The sequence below is a fragment of the Centruroides vittatus genome, unplaced genomic scaffold (assembly GCF_030686945.1).
Source record: "Centruroides vittatus isolate TY-2023 unplaced genomic scaffold, ASM3068694v2 contig_1916, whole genome shotgun sequence".
NCBI lineage: Eukaryota > Metazoa > Arthropoda > Arachnida > Scorpiones > Buthidae > Centruroides > Centruroides vittatus.
In genome coordinates, this window is record NW_027121179.1 from 248,531 (window position 1) to 268,817 (window position 20,287).

A 20,287-nucleotide genomic window follows, 5' to 3' on the forward strand; every position below is an offset into this window, starting at 1 on the left:
CACATTTGCGTAAATTCTTTAAAATCATTACTGGTTATTGTAAATTGATTGCATTTGTTATCTCTAAACTTATCTGTAAGGGCTTAACTTACTTTAACTAAAAATTTAATATTTTTTAAATATAGTAATTTTCTTGTAAAGTTTCCTAGTAAATATCCATTCTTTTCTTCTGTTATTTGACCACCGATAGCAAAGTACCTAAATACTGGGTCGTGGGATCACATCTGATCAAGCTGACCATGTAGTTTTTCAGGTTTCTTTGCATGTGTAACACCTAAACGGGAGACAGTTTCCCGTAGGAAATCTTGAGCGTCATTCCTACCTGTGGCATACCACTCACATTTTGCATCGGCTTATTCTGTCAATCTGACGTAATCTTCCGTTATTTGACTTAATTATGTTTATTGATTGTCAGATGAAAGTGGAATTATGATCGCATTTTATCTAAAATATCATAGATGTTTTCATTTGTATTTGTTTCAATTACATTACAGAACAGACAAATTCTCTATGGAAGAGATTGTGTCCCGAAACCTTGCCCGGCACAAACACTCGGGTTACATTCAAAACTTGAAGCAGGATCAAGTCAAAGAAAGAAAAGAGGGACAATAGAAAAAAATGGTCATTTTTAATCTTGTTTATATTTATACCCACGAAACAATTAACATATTGTCATCGACTTGACAACTCGGGGTGGGTCTTGGCCTTCCTATGCAGTCTCCAGGCCTCTACTTCATTAAAATAAGCTAGAGCAACAACATAAATAAAAGTATAAGTGAAACTAATTACAATTGCTCTACATTATACAGCTCATTTGGATATATCACAGTACTTTTTGTCTTCCAATTATAAAAGTGCTATATAAACATTATCTAGCCAATAATGGATAGGTAATGTTTTATTGCACCATCTGATGTATCGCTTGATTTGATTTGTTTTCCTAATGTGCAATATAACAAGGGGCTACTGTATTTTAAATGAATTATTATTATTAATAATCTTAATTCTTAGTACATTTTTACATGTCTAGCATAATGAATCGGTAGGGTAGATGTACCAGTTCTGGCCAGAAAACAAATTTAACTTAAAAATATAATCACCACATATTCAAATCTGTCCAATGAAACAAACTTTTATTGTTAACTGTGTGAACAGTTAACAATAAAAGTTTGTTTCATTTGTGATTATATTTTTAAGTTAAATTTTTTTTCTGGTCAGAACTGGTACTACACTGGCCAAAACTGGTACATCTACCCTATGATGCGGATTGACCTATATTTTGCCGGCCAGTTAACATTTCGGCCCACCTCTCCGGGGTACTCGAAAACAAATCCAGATGGACAAAGAACACAGGGAATTTTTCTCGAGCAATCTTTCTTGGACACATTGGGCTCTATTCTAAAAGATTTTTTGCAATATTTATAATTTGTTCCAGATTCAGAACTGATGAAATCTCCATGCCAGCCCTACCAGTTAAAGAATATATTGACAAATTCAATGGACAATGGATAAATTTGGATTAATAGAATTAAGGTCCAACCGAAAGTAATTTCTTCAGCCAAACCCAAACTTAAGTTTTACTGTCAGCTTCCGCCAAGGCTGAAGTAATTGCATAATGCTAAAAGATTTTTCGTTTCATCACTTGTTAGTTTTTGCTACTATTAATGTGTGCACACAAGTAATTGCATCTAAATAATTAGGTATTAAATGAATCTTTGCTTTCGGGGAACCTGCGAATTTTGGCCGAAGCCAAAGCTGATTATTTGGTCAGACTCTACATAGAATGTGGATCTAACATGTTATAGCTTCCTTCAAGCCCAAACTTAATTGTGGAAGAGAAAATTTCTCAACTCAATATTACAACAGTTAGAAACTTGAAAATTAATAAGTATTAGGAAATGGTTTAACGACTTCAATGTCGATACGAAAGTTAATGTCCAGAAGAATGTGGTAAAGATTAAAATTTGTAGTAGGTCTGATTTTCTCAACTCTAAGAGAAAATCAGACACTGAATGAGTCTCAATTTATTCAGTTCTAATTGGGGCATTACTTTATTAATTTATTTTTTTACATAAGATCAGACCCTACATAGAATATGGATCTAACATGCTATAGAGCTTGTGTCATGTACGGCTTCCACTGCAACAATAAAATTACTCCTAATAAAAACAAAATGAGAAATTATCTAAAAATAAAAATCTAAATGTTGAAGTATCATTTATGTGAGAAATATTATGTTAAATGTTATAATCATTGGCATTGATCACACTTAAACTGATGTAAATATACATAAGTATATTGATATTCTAAGAGAAGATTAATCTTCTCTAAGTTACATTTGATAGTTATATGAATTAAAAGATATATTTACAAAATAAATAAACTTTTTAATTGTTCAAATAATTTTATTGCAATTATGAGCATATAAGTCCTTACATTATGAATTTAATATATTTACAGAATAATAATAGAGTCGATCAGCCGGAACAACCTCTACAGCCGCAGTGGACGCATTCTACAATTTTTCCCTATAAAATTGAAAAAAAAGGATAAGTGATTATTTAATTAATAATAATAATTAATATACAACAGTTCATTAATTTATTATCTAATAAATAATTTTAAAAACAGATTTTCTAATATTAATATTGTTAACAGTCTTCCAAAATGAATGCTATTTTAAATTACTGTAATTATGTTAATTATTATCCGAGAAGTATGCAACGTACACCAATTGACAGAGTAACCATCAGAGTTTTTCTCATGTCTGCGTACAAATATCTCATCATCTACTACCTCTAGGAAGTCATGTAAACAAAAATGGCAACTCTACAATAAAAAAGCCATTTTGTGTTCTGCAGTTTGCAAACTTCAGATTGCTCATCATTGTACAATGTGAGTAATCTGCAGGAGCCAGAGAATTACAGCTGCCATGGAGGAGTGATGATAGACATGCCATAGTGAGTGTAGGAAGAATTTGAATATCAGTCAGATGTGTGACGTGCAATATGAAGTGTATGCATTGAGAAATTGTAATGGGCAAAGTTGAAACTTGGATGGTTTTCCAGTATTTTAACATATGTTTTGATGTTCTTGGATAATAATTAACATTATTACAATAATTTAAAAGAATAGCATTCTCTTTGGAAACCCTGTATTTGTATCATCATTCTATATGAAATTTGTGTGTGTTAATCAATTGCATGGACAGAATGATGATACAAATATTTACATGAAATATAAGCCTAAATTACCTTAATATTGGATTTATTAAGGCTAATTTAATCAAATCATTATTAAAATTACTTATATAGCAATATTGGCAGTTTATCAATTGGCATGATTAAGTACAGATGTATAAATTTCCAAAAGCAAAGGCAATAACAATCTGAATAGCATAACTGGCAACACACTTGTGTGATTTGCACTAGTTGAAAGTTCAAATATCACTCTGAATTAATCTCTTCTAGAATTTTTCTACCTAATTAAAAATTAATTTTGAATTTTAAGTAATTAAGCTATGTATGCTGATGACACAACCAGACAGCAGAGTGATTAAATTAGACTACTGATCCAGAACATATGGGAATGAGTCCAGATAGATCAAAAAATTTCTAGGATTTTTTGAGACAGCTGAGCAGTGAGAGAGAGATCTCTCTCTCTCTTACCACTCAGTCATTCTCATTACGGCCCTAGCCAAACTGAAATCTGGACCAATATTCAAACTGATGAGGAAATCTTAAGTCATATGCATGACACTTCCTATTGTAATTGTGATAAATAAATAAATACATAAATAATGGGCTTGATTAAAAAGCCCGCTTAGTGTCCACCAGACACATGTAAGAAGTTGGTCTAGAAACCAGTTTCTAATTATTAATTATTACTGAACTCTTAAAGGTAATTTATTTACCTCTTCTAATTTACTTTTTGGAACTCTGCAGATGCAATTGGTTCCAAAGTTTGTATCCCTTGTCTGTATGCAACGTAAGCAACATAAATTTTCATATCCCTGTTTCTTCCATTTAGCTATTAAATTCTTGTCTGCAATTCCTTCCTTAAGGCAATATTGATAAAGTTCTGAAATAATAAACAAAAAAATTCACATTAATGAAACATTATATTTTATGTAATTTTTAATAATTAAGTAATTCTTTATGTTTTTTAATCAAAGCTGATGAAAATATTGTTAATATTTACATCAGCTTATAATACAGTAAAATCTGTCTAAAATTGTAACCTGTCTAAACAGAAACTTGTTACAAAAAATTTTTATGTTAAATTTTGCTATAAATGTAAGCTGGAAACTTGTCCAACACAGAAATGGAAAGGATTATGGATATGAAGACCATTATATGGATAAAGCAAAAAATTAAGATTTCACTTGCAGATAAATATGTAAAATCATCTAGATATACCATGACAACTTATACTCCAATAACAATTTTGAACCTTGTCAGAGAAACATAGGCCACTTGACAAAGAGATATAATCATGTCTCTTTGTCAAGTGGCCTATGTTTCTTTGTGAATATGTCTTTGTGAATATTAGTCTTTATTGGAATTAACTACAGGCAGAATCTTTAAACCTCTGTATACTCTGTTTGTCAATTTAACCACTCTTTCGTTAATTTCTTTAAGCCTTCCTGGATCATTCATTTATATTTAATTTTCTAATGCAATGAGTTCTTGTAACATTTCATATTTTCTATTTTTTGTCAATCTGATGGACTTACATAGACAATCCTTTTTAATTTTTTCTTTCGATGAAGCACACTCCTTTGGAATACTGATTCTATAAATGGACATTGGATAGACATTGTTAAACATACATTTCTTAAGAATTGTAAAGTAGAATTTCTTAAGCAATGTATGCTTAATAAATTCTATAGTATTAGGTTGAAAACATTAATGTTCATTTAATAAACATTTTTCAGTATCAGGTGTTTAAGGATTCTGTTAATGATTAATTAAAGAGTATTAAAATTCCTTGAGAGGTCAGATCACATCTCTATCACTGTATTACATATGTGTTTAGAATTTCCAACAGTAAAACAAGACATCAGATTTTGGTACTCTAACTTGCTTGCTGCCATTTGAGCTTGTAGAATCACATCCAAAAAGTATTCAATATCTAGTACAAGTTCATGGAAACGATTATAGCAACAATGTGTTCTGCAAAATCATACAAGACCAACAGTGAAGAGAAACACGATGAACAGGAAAAAATGCTAAAGCTGCCAATGACAGGTTTTAAGAATGCACAGCCTATTGATTGTTTGTACAAGGAGTTGCAAGAATAAGATCCTATCTCAGTGCAGTCTTAAATTTAAGTGAGTTTTGGAAGCAGCCTAGCTCCCCTATGCTAAAGACTTGACAAACACAAATAAAAAAGTAAGTCAAGAACATTAACTCAGTTTTTCCAAACTGTTTTAACTCCACAATCATCTTAAAATGTTTTTAACATGATTAAACATATGAATAAAATATAGTGGGTGATCGGTTAATGAACATAATCCGTTCCAAAACTTTGTTCGTTAACCGATTATCGATTTACCATAGGTTTTTATGAGAATTTGATTAATTCGTTCTGGAGACCCCAAAAAATAAAAAAATATATACTTTCTTACTACATTTATTTATATGTAATAATAAAAATACATATAATAAAAATGCAAGATCCTGTGCATTTTTATTAGTCATGTTTTTTCCGTTTGTAGGGGTTAAAGAATCTGTCTAATGTTGATTGCTTTTCTTTCTTCTTCAGGATTTTTCAGAAGTAATTAATAGCATTGTAATTGTAGAAGATCCCTCAGCCTATTAACCTCAACCTGGTTTGGATGCCATTCTAAGACTGTTGTTCTGACATCCTCCCACTTCTTCAAAAGATGTTTAAGAGCAGATATCAGCATTAATCCTCTTTTTCAGAAAAAAACATATCTTGCGGAGATTCTTGGTGTTCTTCATTCAAGAGTTTTTGGTGTTCTTCTGTCGTTAGATCTGTTTCAGGTCCATTATGAGCTCTTCAATGTTCTTTATTTCTTAATGTGATTTTTGTTACTCCTTAAGCTGCTTGAGCCTTCTTGATTATAGTGAATCTTTCTTAAATAAAATTGAATTGCAGTGTACTGTAGACCTGTTTGAACCATACTGCCCAGCAACATCAAACATCTTCTGCTCACTATCTACTTTTGCTATTATAATCTCACCTTTTGAAAATAAAAACCGACGCAAAAATTAACGAATGCCCATCTGACAGTCTCATGAATACTATAAAAGAATTGTTTCTGTTAGAAAAATAAAAGGCTGGAATTACAAGGGAGAGTTTCAAAGTTCGGAGGAATATTATCTAATCAGTATATACCGGGTTGAGCGTCGATGTCAACGTCTCCCACACTCCGAAAACTTTCGAATTTTTGCCCAAAGACAAGGGAAGATCAATCGGTATTCATTATTTTACGTCGCTTCTTCTTATGTTTGTTCTGCGAGGTGTTTGATATCCAAACATGTGTTCGTTGTCCAATTATAAAAATCTTCCGCGAAAGTGTTCATTATCCGATTTGTTTGTTAACCAATCACCCACTGTAAACCCTAGTTGTTATTATTTGCTTGCTGAATCATCTACAAATGTTTAAATATTTCCAAAGGCAGCAACATGTTTTAGTTCAGCTCATTGGCTCAATCTCAGGAACCCAATTCAATTTTCCCACAGGCCTTCCTATTTGGTATTTGTGAGATTTCCAACAAACCTAACCCTTGTGAATACTAAGAGTTACCTGAAATATTATTCATTCTCAAATTCAATTTTAAAAAATCCAGCAACAAGTTGCTTAACTTTCTTGGCAACATTTGGTGATGCCATCTGCTATTATATTTTATTTTAAAAAACTTTTATATTTTTAACTATTATAAATAGCAAAAAGCTTAATTTTGAGAGTAGGGAAGCATTTTATAAAAAATTGTAAATGCTAATAATGAGTAAAATCATCATTAAGTCTGACCCTACTGAAGATACACACGATCCCTTTATCTTCCCACACCCCCAATCTTTAACCACCAAAATTTAATAGCAACAATCTCTCTAACATAAAAACCTCTTTGCAAAATTTCAAAAATTTTCAACAAAAAGCACAGGAGTTATTAAGTTTCAAAGAGGGCGAACAAAATCATGCCCCACACAGACACACACATCCATACATACAGAAAAAAATCCTCAAATTTTTTTGCAAATTTCTTCCATATTTCAAGGAGTCCAGAGTCCAAAAATGTAAAAATCTGGGGGGTCATGTTTTGACCAATCACCATACTTTACCTGTGTTATATATAACAGCAGGGAGAGTAAAAATGTAATGTTTTAGTTAATCATGTTTTCATCACAAAAGTCTTTTATTTAAGATATTATTTGAGATTGCTAAATTTACGTAAATGGACTAACATATACAGTCAGTTCCCAATAAGGTGAGCAATTTTCATGAACATTTGCCATTTGCTATACATTTAATGTTAAAAATATTCCATAAGGTGAATATTTGATTATTGAATAATAGTGATGATGAACTTGTTACTGAGTAAGAATCTATTCCATTAGTTACTGGTTTAGATGAAATTAAATGTATTAAGCATTTACATTATTACAGTATAATAAAATTGATGATACCTAATTCATTTTTCGATAAATTGGATGAATTGAACAAAAGGTTAATTATTTAGAATCTGTTGGAAAATGTCAAACTGTAATTACTGATTGCTTTAAATAAATAAATTTCTATTATTCCTCAACAAGATGAATTATTTGATAAGGTAAATTTCTTGTTTGAAATAAATGAGTTTATCTTATCAAGAATTGACTGTATATACTTTTGTAAGAAAAGAATAAAAATAGATAGAATAATAATAGAATTTTATTATAATTAAATAGTAAAAATGCATTTGAATCTTTGTTTTTCCATTTTTTTTTTTAAATAAATGTACTACTTATCAAATCTATGATCACTCAATTAGTGACATGTAACTAAATTTCTGTTTGAACTTTGCTTTAATTATAATCAGGACTTATTTTCTGTTAGAATGTGCTGGTATCCCTATCTGGTAAGAGAGGGATACCAGCACATTCTAACAGCAAATGAGCCAGTAAATTTGGAGATATTATAGATTGCACCCTATGGAATTTCGGGACTTTGAGTATATATTTGAACTCAGGGGACCAAGATGAGTTCAACGATACCCTACTTTTGGACCGGAGACAAAAAATTAAAAAGTTATCACACTTTTTTTGGTGATTGCGTGATGATCGGGAGTCATGTCGCTCTCTCCGCTAAGCCTTTCGCATGTTTAACAGGCAGTCCGGCAAGTTGGCCATATATACCTTCAACAGAGGCAGATGTTGATCCACAAGCACACCGATCGTCTGCAGCTGGAGTTAAGTCCTTTTCGCACACCCTCGCACTCCTCAACCTCGGGGCCTATGGCCCCTCAGCTGCTGACATGCTCGCTATCGCTCGCGGTCGGCTAGTACTATGTGCCACTTTCGTGGCTTGTCCAATAAACCTAACCTATCCCTCCAGGAGATGACCATAGTCTGGCGTCATGGTTTGCAGACTTTACCACAAGATGGCAGTACTAGCAACTATGGTGCCATCTGCATGATAGCATTAAAAAAGTATGATAACTTAAAAACTCTTATTTTTTGTCTCCGGTCCAAAAGTAGGGTACCATTGAACTCGTCTCAATCCCGAATTCAAATATATACTCAAAGTCTCGAAATTCCATAGGGTGCAATCTATAGTACACCCATAAATTTATAGAAAATGAGCTGTGTAGATTTGTTTTTACTGAGCAACTGCTGGTATGTTGCAGTCACTCATTAAAAACAAATGTATATGTTCAATCACCATATATGTGAACTGGCAGTAATTGTTTTAGAAAAAGAACACTGATTACAATAATGTGAAAATTTTTTATTTTTTTTAATTCTCTGAAACTGTGTTTTATAATTTCTTTGGTTCTCAAACACATAAGTGTGCTACTACTACTGCAGTGTCTGGTGCACTTCCATCGACCCTTGAAAATCAGAGGGAGAAAGTGTGATTTTTGTGCCAGACTGTACCCATATCCGCAGCAGGTCTCCAAGGTGAACAGACTCTAGTTGTCAACTGAATAAAGATGAGAAAACACCAAGTGTTTAAGTAGTAGCACATTTTTGTGTTTGAGAGCAAAAAAAATGTGAAAATTATTGAGCATGACAGAAAATATCTTTCTGATCATCATATTAATCATTTAATTTTTATGTTTTCTAAACTAAAAATATGATTTTTCTTAAAATTATAACAACAGGATATAAAAAAATACTTATTTCCTGTTATCATTTCATGTAAAATTAAATTATGAAGATATTCAACTGTTAATAGATATTAAAAATTTAATATCATACAGTATTTTTTATTATTATGAAATAAGGAATAATACAATATTCTTTTGTATTATTTGATATAAAGTATGATTCCTATGCAAATATTTTTGTGTGTATCTCCTGACTTCACTATAGTAACTATAGTGAAGTCAGGAGATTAGTTTATAGTAACTATAAACTAATTACAGTTTCCAATTGCAGACCTTCTCTCATCAATTCATAACTCTTTATATTAAAATATATTTTACGATTTTGGAAAAGAGGGTTGTCAGGTTATGTATGACATGAGCAGTAAATACCTCATAACCACATTTAGACAGTATTCAAACTATCATTTAAAACTGAAATTACCATAGTACCTTAAAAAATAGTGTGTTTTGTTTAAGTACTTTTGATGTTTAAATGATTAGTGTTGATTAATTATCTTGAACATACAGTACTATTCTGATTATAATATATTAAACCCCATTTAGACATTTCTGTTATGTTTTTTGCAATTATATGTTAAAAATTTTCTGCATAATACTGTCTCCATTATACAACACTTCAGTTATATATTTTTCATTTATATTTATATGATTTTGCACATATACATCACATTTTTTTAGTACCATACAGTATTTTTTTTCTCACTTATGTATTATTTACTTTGAAATGGAAATTTTAAATTGATTATTAATAAAAGTAAAAAAATCTAGCAATGAGTTGCACGACTTTCTCAACTTTTATAAGATTTTATTTTAAAAATAACATTTGTATTATTAATCAAAATAAATAACTAAAACTGTATGTGGCACCATCTGTTATGAGATTTTGTTATAAAAACTTTATATATTTTTAATTATTATAAAATAGCAAAAGATAATTTTGAGGGTAGAGATGAGTTTTATAAAACCCCGTAAATGCTAACAACAAGTAAAATCTTCATTAAGTCTGACCCCTTGCGAGGTATGATGTGTGAACCCCCTGTATCTCTCCATCCCCTTTACCTTTTACAATCAAAATTTAATAGCATCAATACCTCTTATATACAAGCTACCGTGCCAAACTTTGTTTCTTTATCTTCACCTTGTCCTGAGATATTAAGCTTAATAGATACCAACACATACACTGAATTTTTTTGACTTTTTGGGTTCAGGGAGTCTCAAAATGTGAAGATTTGCAAAGGAAGTGAAAATTTGACACTATTCCCATAGTTTCCCTTGTTATGTATGCATAAGCATAACAGCCAGAAAATAAAAAAAAATTATGTTTTCACTTAAAATTAGTCCACACTGACAGTGAATTGGCAGCAAATAGTTTCCAACAATTTTCCTGTTTAGCAAATCACTACATCAGTACATGTTGAAAATTTTTGCTCTCCACATTTTGTAGTGTGAATCAATTTTGCTAAGCAAATATAACTTGCTTTTCAATTTTTCATTAATTTTCACTATTACTGTCAGATGTAAACTAATCTTTAGAATCATTTTTTTGCATGAGTTTTGGCAGAAGGAGAACTGATATCACATACTGTATCAGTATATGACAAAAAAACTAAGAAATTAGTCAAGTTTTGTTTAAGTATATGACTTAATTTTAGACTGAGTTTAATTTTCCTTTTATATGTTGTTCAAAAATATTATCTATGTAGTAAATTGAAACTTTTTCTTGTTAAGAATTACACATACAAATTCAGTTGTAGTGTTAATATGTACTGTGATGTATTTTTGTGGCAACAATGGACATGTTGTCTAGTAAAGCAGCTTTAATACAGTTGAATAAGCAAACCAATAACATAGCTCATTTGACAGACTGCATCATTAGTTTGCTTAACCAGCTGTATTAAAGCTGCTTTCTAAGCAACATGCTCTATATTCATTCTGAATGCAATTAACAGTAGTTTCACTTGTATGTTTTTCTCACTTACACAATATTGAAAGACATAAGATTCGATTGTATATCCTGAATATAAATTGAAGCTTGCTAGAAATAATAAATATAAAACTGAACATTTTTCCAAGTAATGCCACTATTTTATACAATTAAAAAAAAAATATATATATCTTCAATACACTTTAAAAAAAATCATTGATCAGAATATATGTTAAATAAATATCTTCAATACTTTCTGTTCATAATCTTAAAATATACTTTTAAATAACACATTTACTTTCATATGCATTTCTCCAACTTTACCTGCAGTTAAAGATGCATTAGACATCTTATTTTCTTTATTATCTATTACTAACCTGAATTAATTGCCTTCCTTTTGTGATATAGATCAAAAATATAACGAGACTTTTGATGATGAATCTTAAATATCGGCCAAAGAGATTCTACTTTTCTTTTTCCATCATGAGGATCACTTTCAGCTACAAAATAAAAATTTATCAATAAAAATAAAAATCAATAAAAATTTTTCACCAAACTTTAATAATGAAAATGAAAAAGGATCATCTAGAACAGGGGTTGGCAACCTATGGAACATGGGCCGATTTTCAGTGACACTCCAATTGAATAGAAATGCAATAAAAATTATGTTTTAATTATTAATTACACATTTAAATGCAAGTCATAATTCAGTGTAGACCATGGTACATTAAAAACAAATCTCTTGCTCATATATTTATATTACAGTGCATGTGTTTACCTCCATGTTGCCATCTACCTGCTGTGCATTTCACATGTAAGCATAATTTGATCAACAACTTCAAAATTATATATTTTTGAAGTCCATTATAACCAGATCAATTTTAATAATATATATATCAAAATTAGTAGAATCATGTTGGCATCCAAAATAATACTATCTTAGATTCAGCACAACATTGCTGAAAGGTTGCAGATTTTTGATCTAGAAGAGAAAAGTGTGTAAATAAATTTTTTTTAAATGTTATCAATCAAAACCAAATTGTATTGGGCTACAATATGGGCAATTATTTATTAGCCATACTGTAGCCCAATGAGAATCTGGATGTATTAGCATTATTTGATTAATAAAAAAAATTTGGACCGCAGGTAAACAATTAAGTTGCCATCTTGTATTAAATTTAATAACTAGAATTAAATTACTTTAAATTATTCTGTTGGTCTGAAAACAAAGATTGGATGAAGATTTCAGTAACATAATTGGCAGTGCAACTTCATAGTAAGTAGGAGTTACAGATTCATGTTCCAGTCTGGATCAATCTCTTCTACCAGACTACTCTAAATTAATTACTTAAATTCTTATTTTTAAATTTAATGCAAAATGGTGACTTAATTGCCTATCTTTAGTCCAAACTACTTTATATATTTAATTAGCCAAGTTATGGACCAATGAATCCAGCACTATCATTTGATTAATTTATAATTTTATAACTATAATAATTTTAATAACACAATAAATAATTAAATTTTTACACAAAAAATAGTCATCATTAAAATGAACAGAATCGTTTTTAATCTGCCTTGTTGTATGGGTGAGAAACATGGGCATGGCAGAAGAAAATTGGAAGTGGAGTGAATGCTGTAGAACTGAGAATGCTGTGTGCAGTTTGTGGCAAGACATGAATGGACAGAATTAGGAATGAAAGGATTTATGAGTTGTGTGGAATGCAAAAACAACCCAGTGAGCAGACACACGAGAGGTTGCTGAGATGGTTTGGACATATGGAGCATATGAGCAACAAATGTCTGTTAAAGCATGTACATGTTGGTGTGGTGTGTGGCAAGTGACCCAGGGGCTGCCTGCCGAAGAGATGGATAGATGGTGTGCATGATGCTTTGATTGCAAAGAACATTGTGAGTATGCATGGTCAAAGTCAGCGTAAATGTGTACAGTACAAAAGGCCTCTATGAGTGTGGAAGAAGTGAGAGAGGTATGTTTGGATCAAGCAGTGTGGAAGCAGACCATTCACTGCCAACTCAAACAGGAAAAGACATAAAGATATGTATGTATATATGTATTTTTAATCTGTGGATAAAGGACTAAAATTCTTTAAATTTCAATCACTCTTACTTTGCTCATAACACATTCTAAACAAAGAAATTACTAGAGCAAAATGCTTTAAACTGTTTTCTTATAACTAATATCACAGCTTGAAAACTGCATTGTTTGTGTTATATTTGAGCATTGACTACCATACTTCTCTAGTATCAAAGAAAATTTAATTGGCATAAAGTAGAGCCAATAACTGGATGTTTGTATAAACACAATACACCTGAAAGCTGTGTAAAATAATTATTTGATTTGTAAACAGTGATGATGATAATTATTACCATGTCCAATCAAATGCATGTTTTAACCATTTAAATTTGTATGTTAAAATTCCTGTTCTTTTAAAATAATTCTGTTTTAACCTGATGACAACTGCTGAATGCAGTTAAATATGTTAGTTTTCATCAATTATTTATTTTTCTGGATTTTTGCTTTTTGTGTGTTGCGTCTATAAAATTCAATTGACAGTTTATGTATTTCTTCAATCCATTATTGCTATGCTTGTGAGGACTAATATTTCAATTTTCTTTTTAAAACATAGATAACCATTGGGACCAATAGTTGACACAGATGCTCCCCTATTTATGAACATTCAATTTACAAACTTACAGACTTATGAACAATTTGACTTTATGTCTAAAATTTAAATTTCACACAGATTCTAAAGTTCTCTTGATGCTTGTGGGGTCATGACAAAGTTGGTAATGTCAACAGCAGTTATTGCTATTGTTTGCAATCTTTATAAGCTTTTACAATTAGTATTTCAAAAATGCTTCCAAAGAATAATAGTAAATCTAGCAGTGGAAATGAATGCAAGAAGTATAGTTCTATTAAACTGGGCATTATAAAACAGTACATTATGTGAAAAAACAGCATTTTAAACACCTACTACCAAGCAGTATCCAGCAGGTAAATGAGCATAATGTATTCCATTACATACATCAAAGGATCAAACACAGAAGAACAAACAATAAGTATTTATTCTGTGTAAAAATGTACTTTTTGTACTTAGTTTTTGACTTACAATAAAATTTCAGGAACCCAACCTGTTTGTAAATAGAGGAGCACCTGTACATCATTCTGAAACAGGAATCATAAATCTATAATTAAGAATGCACAATTATAGTTAGAATAAAAACATAATGCAGCTTTATAAACATTTACAGTTCTAAGATGTTGGGTAAATAGGTACAATTACACCTCTGAATGAGATGGTCAGAACTGTATCAGAGCCATAGACAGGAACCATAGGAACAAATGTCAAAAGAACCACACCTCCACAAGAGCAAAAATGTCAAAGGAACCATACCTCTATACACAACTCTTGGTGAGATACAGCATGAAATCAAGGGCCATATTCTGGTCACTTATCTCTCATCTCTTCTTTCAAGGACGGATGACGTCAAAACGAGAGATAAAATTCATCTCTCAGAGGCAGTGGTGATTCTGGTCACTTTTAACATTCTCATCTTCGTTGTTGATGTCAAGATTCTACTAGGTTGATTATACATGTTCAGGTTATCTGCATGCGCAACACGGTATAGAATTTTAACCAATGAAAATGTAAAATTTTCGAAAATGCAGAGTACATAATTATAGATCACATGGCAAGGAAAGCACATGCTCAAATAAAGCATATAATTTAGATGAATATATGCGTTTTGATTTATAATGTTTTTACAGATTGTAATGTCAATTTGTCTCTTAACAAATAAAAATTTTAATAACCTAAAGTTAGAAAAGTGTGCGTACTTAGATATTTTTCAAAATAGTACCATCTAATTTCTCCTTAACTATCTAAGTTAGATTAACATCATATTCAATAGTTCAGTAATTGATGTACAATAATTAAAAAAATGGAAGTGCTTGGAAGAAAAATATTTTGTAATGCTGTACAAAGTGAATTCTACTTCTTATTAATATTACTTGGCATGAATAGCATACCAGACTATATTAAAAAAATGGAATCGGTGGTGTTTCCATGTAGGCACTGGAAAAAAATCAGAAGCATTTTCTCTCTCGAAATATTGTTTTCCGAGATAGAGAACATTCTCTAATACGATTGTACAGCATGAATAGCATCCAGTCATCCATATTGGATATAATGAAATCGAGGCAAATGGCAAAAGACCAGTCGAAAGACAACTATCAGCTCATCTCTACAAAATGAGAGACTCTTCAAGAGAAAAAGTTGTCTAGAATCACATTTGGAGAGATGCGGTGATCTCTCAGGATGTAAACAAATGATTAGCCAATCAACAACTGGCTTGTGAGAGATGAGAAACCAGAGACGATGACCAGAATATGGCCCCAGGTCATATTCTGGTCATCGTCTCTGGTTTCTCATCGATCACAAGTCATGTCACTCCACTAAAACTATCATGTTTAGCTATTTAGCCCAGGCAACTATGCCAGTTCTGTGTAGCCCACTCGACCATTCGTGGTGAACTTGACTTTATATAGTTTTAGGTGCTGTGGGGACAGGGGTGCCCATGCATTACGACACATGTCCCCCTTTTTGTCTGTGTTGTTTTTTCCTAATTCCTAAGAGAGGCCCAATTTCCATTATCGACAAACAGCAGAAAATTCATGACTTCTAGCCTATTCAGTAAACATAAGAGGACAAATATTGTTCTTCAATTTCATTGTCCCACTCAACTCCGATGCATGTTGACCAAAACTTGGCCTCGAAAATACAGAATGTTCCTTGTTTTCAAGGCCAAGTTAGCCCCGATTACAACTAGTGCCACCTGGTGAGAGTGCCGATTTGACATTGAATCATAGTCTGAAGCTTTTTTAAATAAGTATGATGCCTTTTTTTATAGCTTGTGCCCCACCTTTTGTATAGCTTGTGAGTTCCGCCACATGAAGCCCTATGTGGGTGCTTTGGTGGTAACAACTGCAGATGTGAATGACACTGCTGGAACTTAACAGAGCTATAGAGCATGTCCATAGAAGCAAAAAAGTCAAAGGAACCATACCTCTAAATGAACCTTCATGAGATATAGTCCCCCGAAAACAGCCATGCAATTGCAAGTTGTGCCACACACTCCACTAAGACTACTATATTTAATTATTTAGTCCATGCAACTATGCCAGTTTCAAGTAGCCCACTTAACTGTTCATTATAGGTACTGATCTCAGTGCCTTTAACATAACTTGCTTGCAAGCATGACGTCCACAAGCAAGACAGCAACCGGAACTGCCACCATTTTGTTCCTCATTTGGAGGCAAATATCCGCAAAGGATCAGGTGTCAGACTTTTCTTTATTCTTTGCCAATAGAATACCCAATCATCGTGATATACCAACATTAAACATGCAATATGCTTAGCGGAGCGCACATCACGACTCACTATAGCACCCAGGAGTAGGCTTTCGGCTGATTTCAGAGAGCTATATCTAACAAAGGGTCAAATTTAGAGGTACAGTTCCTTTGACTTTTTTGCTCCTATGGGCATGCTCTACAGCTCCATTAAGTCCCAACGGCATCATTCACATCTGCAATCTTACCCTTTACCTGGAACACAGAGAATAGACAGCATACTGGTACACAGTAAAAACTGACCTTTGGAGGCTAGTATCTCATAAACAGTCACACACCAGATACAGTTCCTTTGACTCTTTCACCCACACAGGGTTTACAATTCTGGGGTGGGTGGGAAAACCCTCATTCAGAGTCCAAGGATATATTTATTGCACTCTCATAAGCTTTCATCTAGAAAAGAATTTTTCACGGATGCATTATATATACCGTATTTTACGGATTATAAGACGCACCTTAATTTTTAAGCAATTTAAAAAAAAAAAATACCTATAAGACGCTACGGATGGCAAGATTCTAGATGTTTATGAGGGGGTCGGGACCTTGACAGGGCGTTAGAGCATATTAATAGGAACAAAAAAGTCTAATAAACTATGGGTGTATGGGCGACCCTTCGCGAGATATAGCCCTCGAAAGATGCGCCTACGTCAGTTCCGGCCTCGCTATCCCGATCGGGAGTCGCATCGCTTACCGTTAAAATTGCCTACAGAAGACGTTTCCCCCTTTTTTTACTTCGTTCAAGAACTACCGTGAATCGATCATTAGTTTAGCACATGGCGGCGTGTGGTGGCACCCGTACGAGAGGTCAGTCGGGCCGCCATGTTCGCTGCCATAAGTAACATTTATTTTTCATCTCCGGTCCAAAAATAGGGTACCGTTGAACTCATCTCGGTCCCCTGAGTTCAAATATATAATCAAAGTCCTGAAATTCCATAGGGAGTAATCTATAGTACACCCAATAGGGCTTGCTGCCTGTTAAACGCGCGATAGGCTTAGCGGAGAAAGCGGCGTCAGTTCCGACGTCGATAGTCATTTTGGGGAACCTATATCTCGCGAAGGGTCGCCCGTACACCCATAGTTTATTAGACTTTTTTTGTTCCTATTAATATGTTCTAACGCCCTGTCAAGGTCCCGACCCCCTCATAAACATCTAGAATTGTGCCAATTAAAGTAATTCGTTTTGTTAATATTGATGAGTTCCTGCGTATTTCTTAATAAAGTTGTTCTTAAACGAAGCAAGTAGCCGGAAATAAAAAATCGTTCGTAACTTTTAAACGGTTGATCGTAAGTAATTTTTTTTAATACCAATCGATTCAGCGTGTCAAATAACATCTAAATATGTCTATGTCTATTTGTTAATATTTAGTTTAAGACCTTTTTTTAGCTGGATACCTTTTGCTTTACCCTAACCCTTTAATTCACCATAATACATTCCATCTACGAGAGAAAGCGACATTAAAAATGCTAAAATGGTGTCGTTAGCCCGCGAACGCACGTACGCACGACAGCCATTAGCGACAACTGACGCAGGGAAATTTTCCCTGACCGGTGGGGAACATGTCGAGCGTGACGTCACTTCCACAATTCCCTACACACACGTGTGCGGTAACAAAAATACTTGACACGAAAATATAATTTTTATATATTAAAACAAAAGTAAAAATTTACTAACAAGTTTAGTTTTCCACGTGTTTGTAACAACATTAACGTCTTTAGCTCTTTATCCCCAGATATCCGGCTGCTCTGTACTCTACCATCAGAAGTTAACGAAAAGGTCTCCAGCTATAATTGCGTTTTATACTCATTCTTTCCTCACTGTTTCTCGTCTAGGGGTTTAAACAGTGTGCATATAGTACACACTCGTCATTAAAGCCTTCCTACGCCTTTTATATCTCACTTATACAGCGACGAACGCTTTTACCCTAGATGCTGGCTGCTCTGTACTACGACCATCACAAGTAAAGCAAAAGGTATCCAGCTATAATTGCGTTTTATACTCATTCTTTCCTCACTGTTTCTCGTCTAGGGGTTTAAACAGTGTGCATATAGTACACACTCGTCATTAAAGCCTTCCTACGCCTTTTATATCTCGCTTATACAGCGACGAACGCTTTTACCCTAGATGCTGGCTGCTCTGTACTACTAACATTAAAAAAAAGTGACAATTGTAAAGTACAAAAATAGTATTACGTTATGTATGGGTAAAAGGCGTAGGAAGGCTTTAATGACGAGTGTGTACTATATGCACACTGTTTAAACCCCTAGACGAGAAACAGTGAGGAAAGAATGAGTATAAAACGCAATTATAGCTGGATACCTTTTGCTTTACTTGTGATGGTCGAGACAGAGCAGCCATATCTGGGGATAAAGAGCTAAAGACGTTAATGTTGTTACAAACACGTGGAAAACTAAACTTGTTAGTAAATTTTTACTTTTGTTTTAATATATAAAATTTATATTTTCGTGTCAAGTATTTTTGTTACCGCACACGTGTGTGTAGGGAATTGTGGAAGTGACGTCACGCTCGACATGTTCCCCACCGGTCAGGGAAAATTTCCCTGCGTCAGTTGTCGCTAATGGCTGTCGTGCGTACGTGCGTTCGCGGGCTAACGACACCATTTTAGCATTTTTAATGTCGCTTTCTCTCGTAGATGGAATGTATTATGGTGAATTAAAGTAATTCGTTTTGTTAATATCGATGAGTTCCTGCGTATTTCTTAATAAAGTTGTTCTTAAACAAAGCAAGTAGCCGGAAATAAAAAATCGTTCGTAACTTTTAAAAGGTTGATCGTAAGTAATTTTTTTTAATACCAATCGATTCAGCGTGTCAAATAACATCTAAATATGCCTATGTCTATTCGTTAATATTTAGTTTAAGACCTTTTTTTTAGCTGGATACCTTTTGCTTTACCCTAACCCTAATTTCAGTTAGAATGATCGGGAAATGATCTGAATTATTGCACAATAAGACATAACAGGTCGTCTGGCTCGTAATTATTAAGCACGTACCTTCTCTCATTTTCTGTTCTAATTCTTCGATAGTCGGTTCAATTAATTCCCAACCTTCCGGTGGGGGTTTTCTGCTTCTTCGTACTTTCGGCATTTTTTCTTAATTTCTTACTTTTTGACAAACGAATTCGAACGATCTAGAAAAATTGTAAACAGTCGTTTGCTAGAAGAAACCGTCGGCTTCCGGAAAACTTAAAATTAGTTTCACGCCAAAATATAGCCGCTGTAATTGTTTTTTTTTTCTTCTTAGTTTTTTACTTTTTTTAATTAAAATTAATTCGTAGCTTTAATAAAAATTTATTAATATTGCATGCTTATTTTTTACCAAATTAAGAATTAGTGACAACAATTAATTATTTTTTATATGCGTGAAGAAAATGCTATTTTTAAATTTTCTCCACAGGCCGGATGGCCGAGCGGTCAAGGTGGCAGCCTACCGCTCTGGGGACCTGGGATCGAATCGGGACGGGTCAAAAATCCTCAGAAATTTTTCGGGGGTGGTCCGTCCGGATATGTCAAGTCCCGTCCCTCACCACCCGGCCGTCCCATTGTAGGCCTGGCCGAATCCATAATTGGTTTGCTAAC

At 33.0% G+C, this 20,287-nt stretch overlaps 1 protein-coding gene across 1 annotated transcript; it reads right to left on the reverse strand.

Moving 5' to 3' along the window:
• Window positions 1–2,384: 2,384 nt before the first annotated feature.
• Window positions 2,385–19,891, reverse strand: l(1)10Bb (BUD31-like protein). Its single transcript, XM_067264775.1, has 4 exons — window positions 19,703–19,891; window positions 11,640–11,762; window positions 3,914–4,080; window positions 2,385–2,528 (listed from the first exon to the last, which is right to left on the reverse strand). Exons 1-4 carry the CDS (start codon window positions 19,794–19,796, stop codon window positions 2,478–2,480), a joined length of 435 nt encoding a protein of 144 aa, XP_067120876.1. The 5' UTR covers window positions 19,797–19,891; the 3' UTR covers window positions 2,385–2,477.
• Window positions 19,892–20,287: the final 396 nt, after the last annotated feature.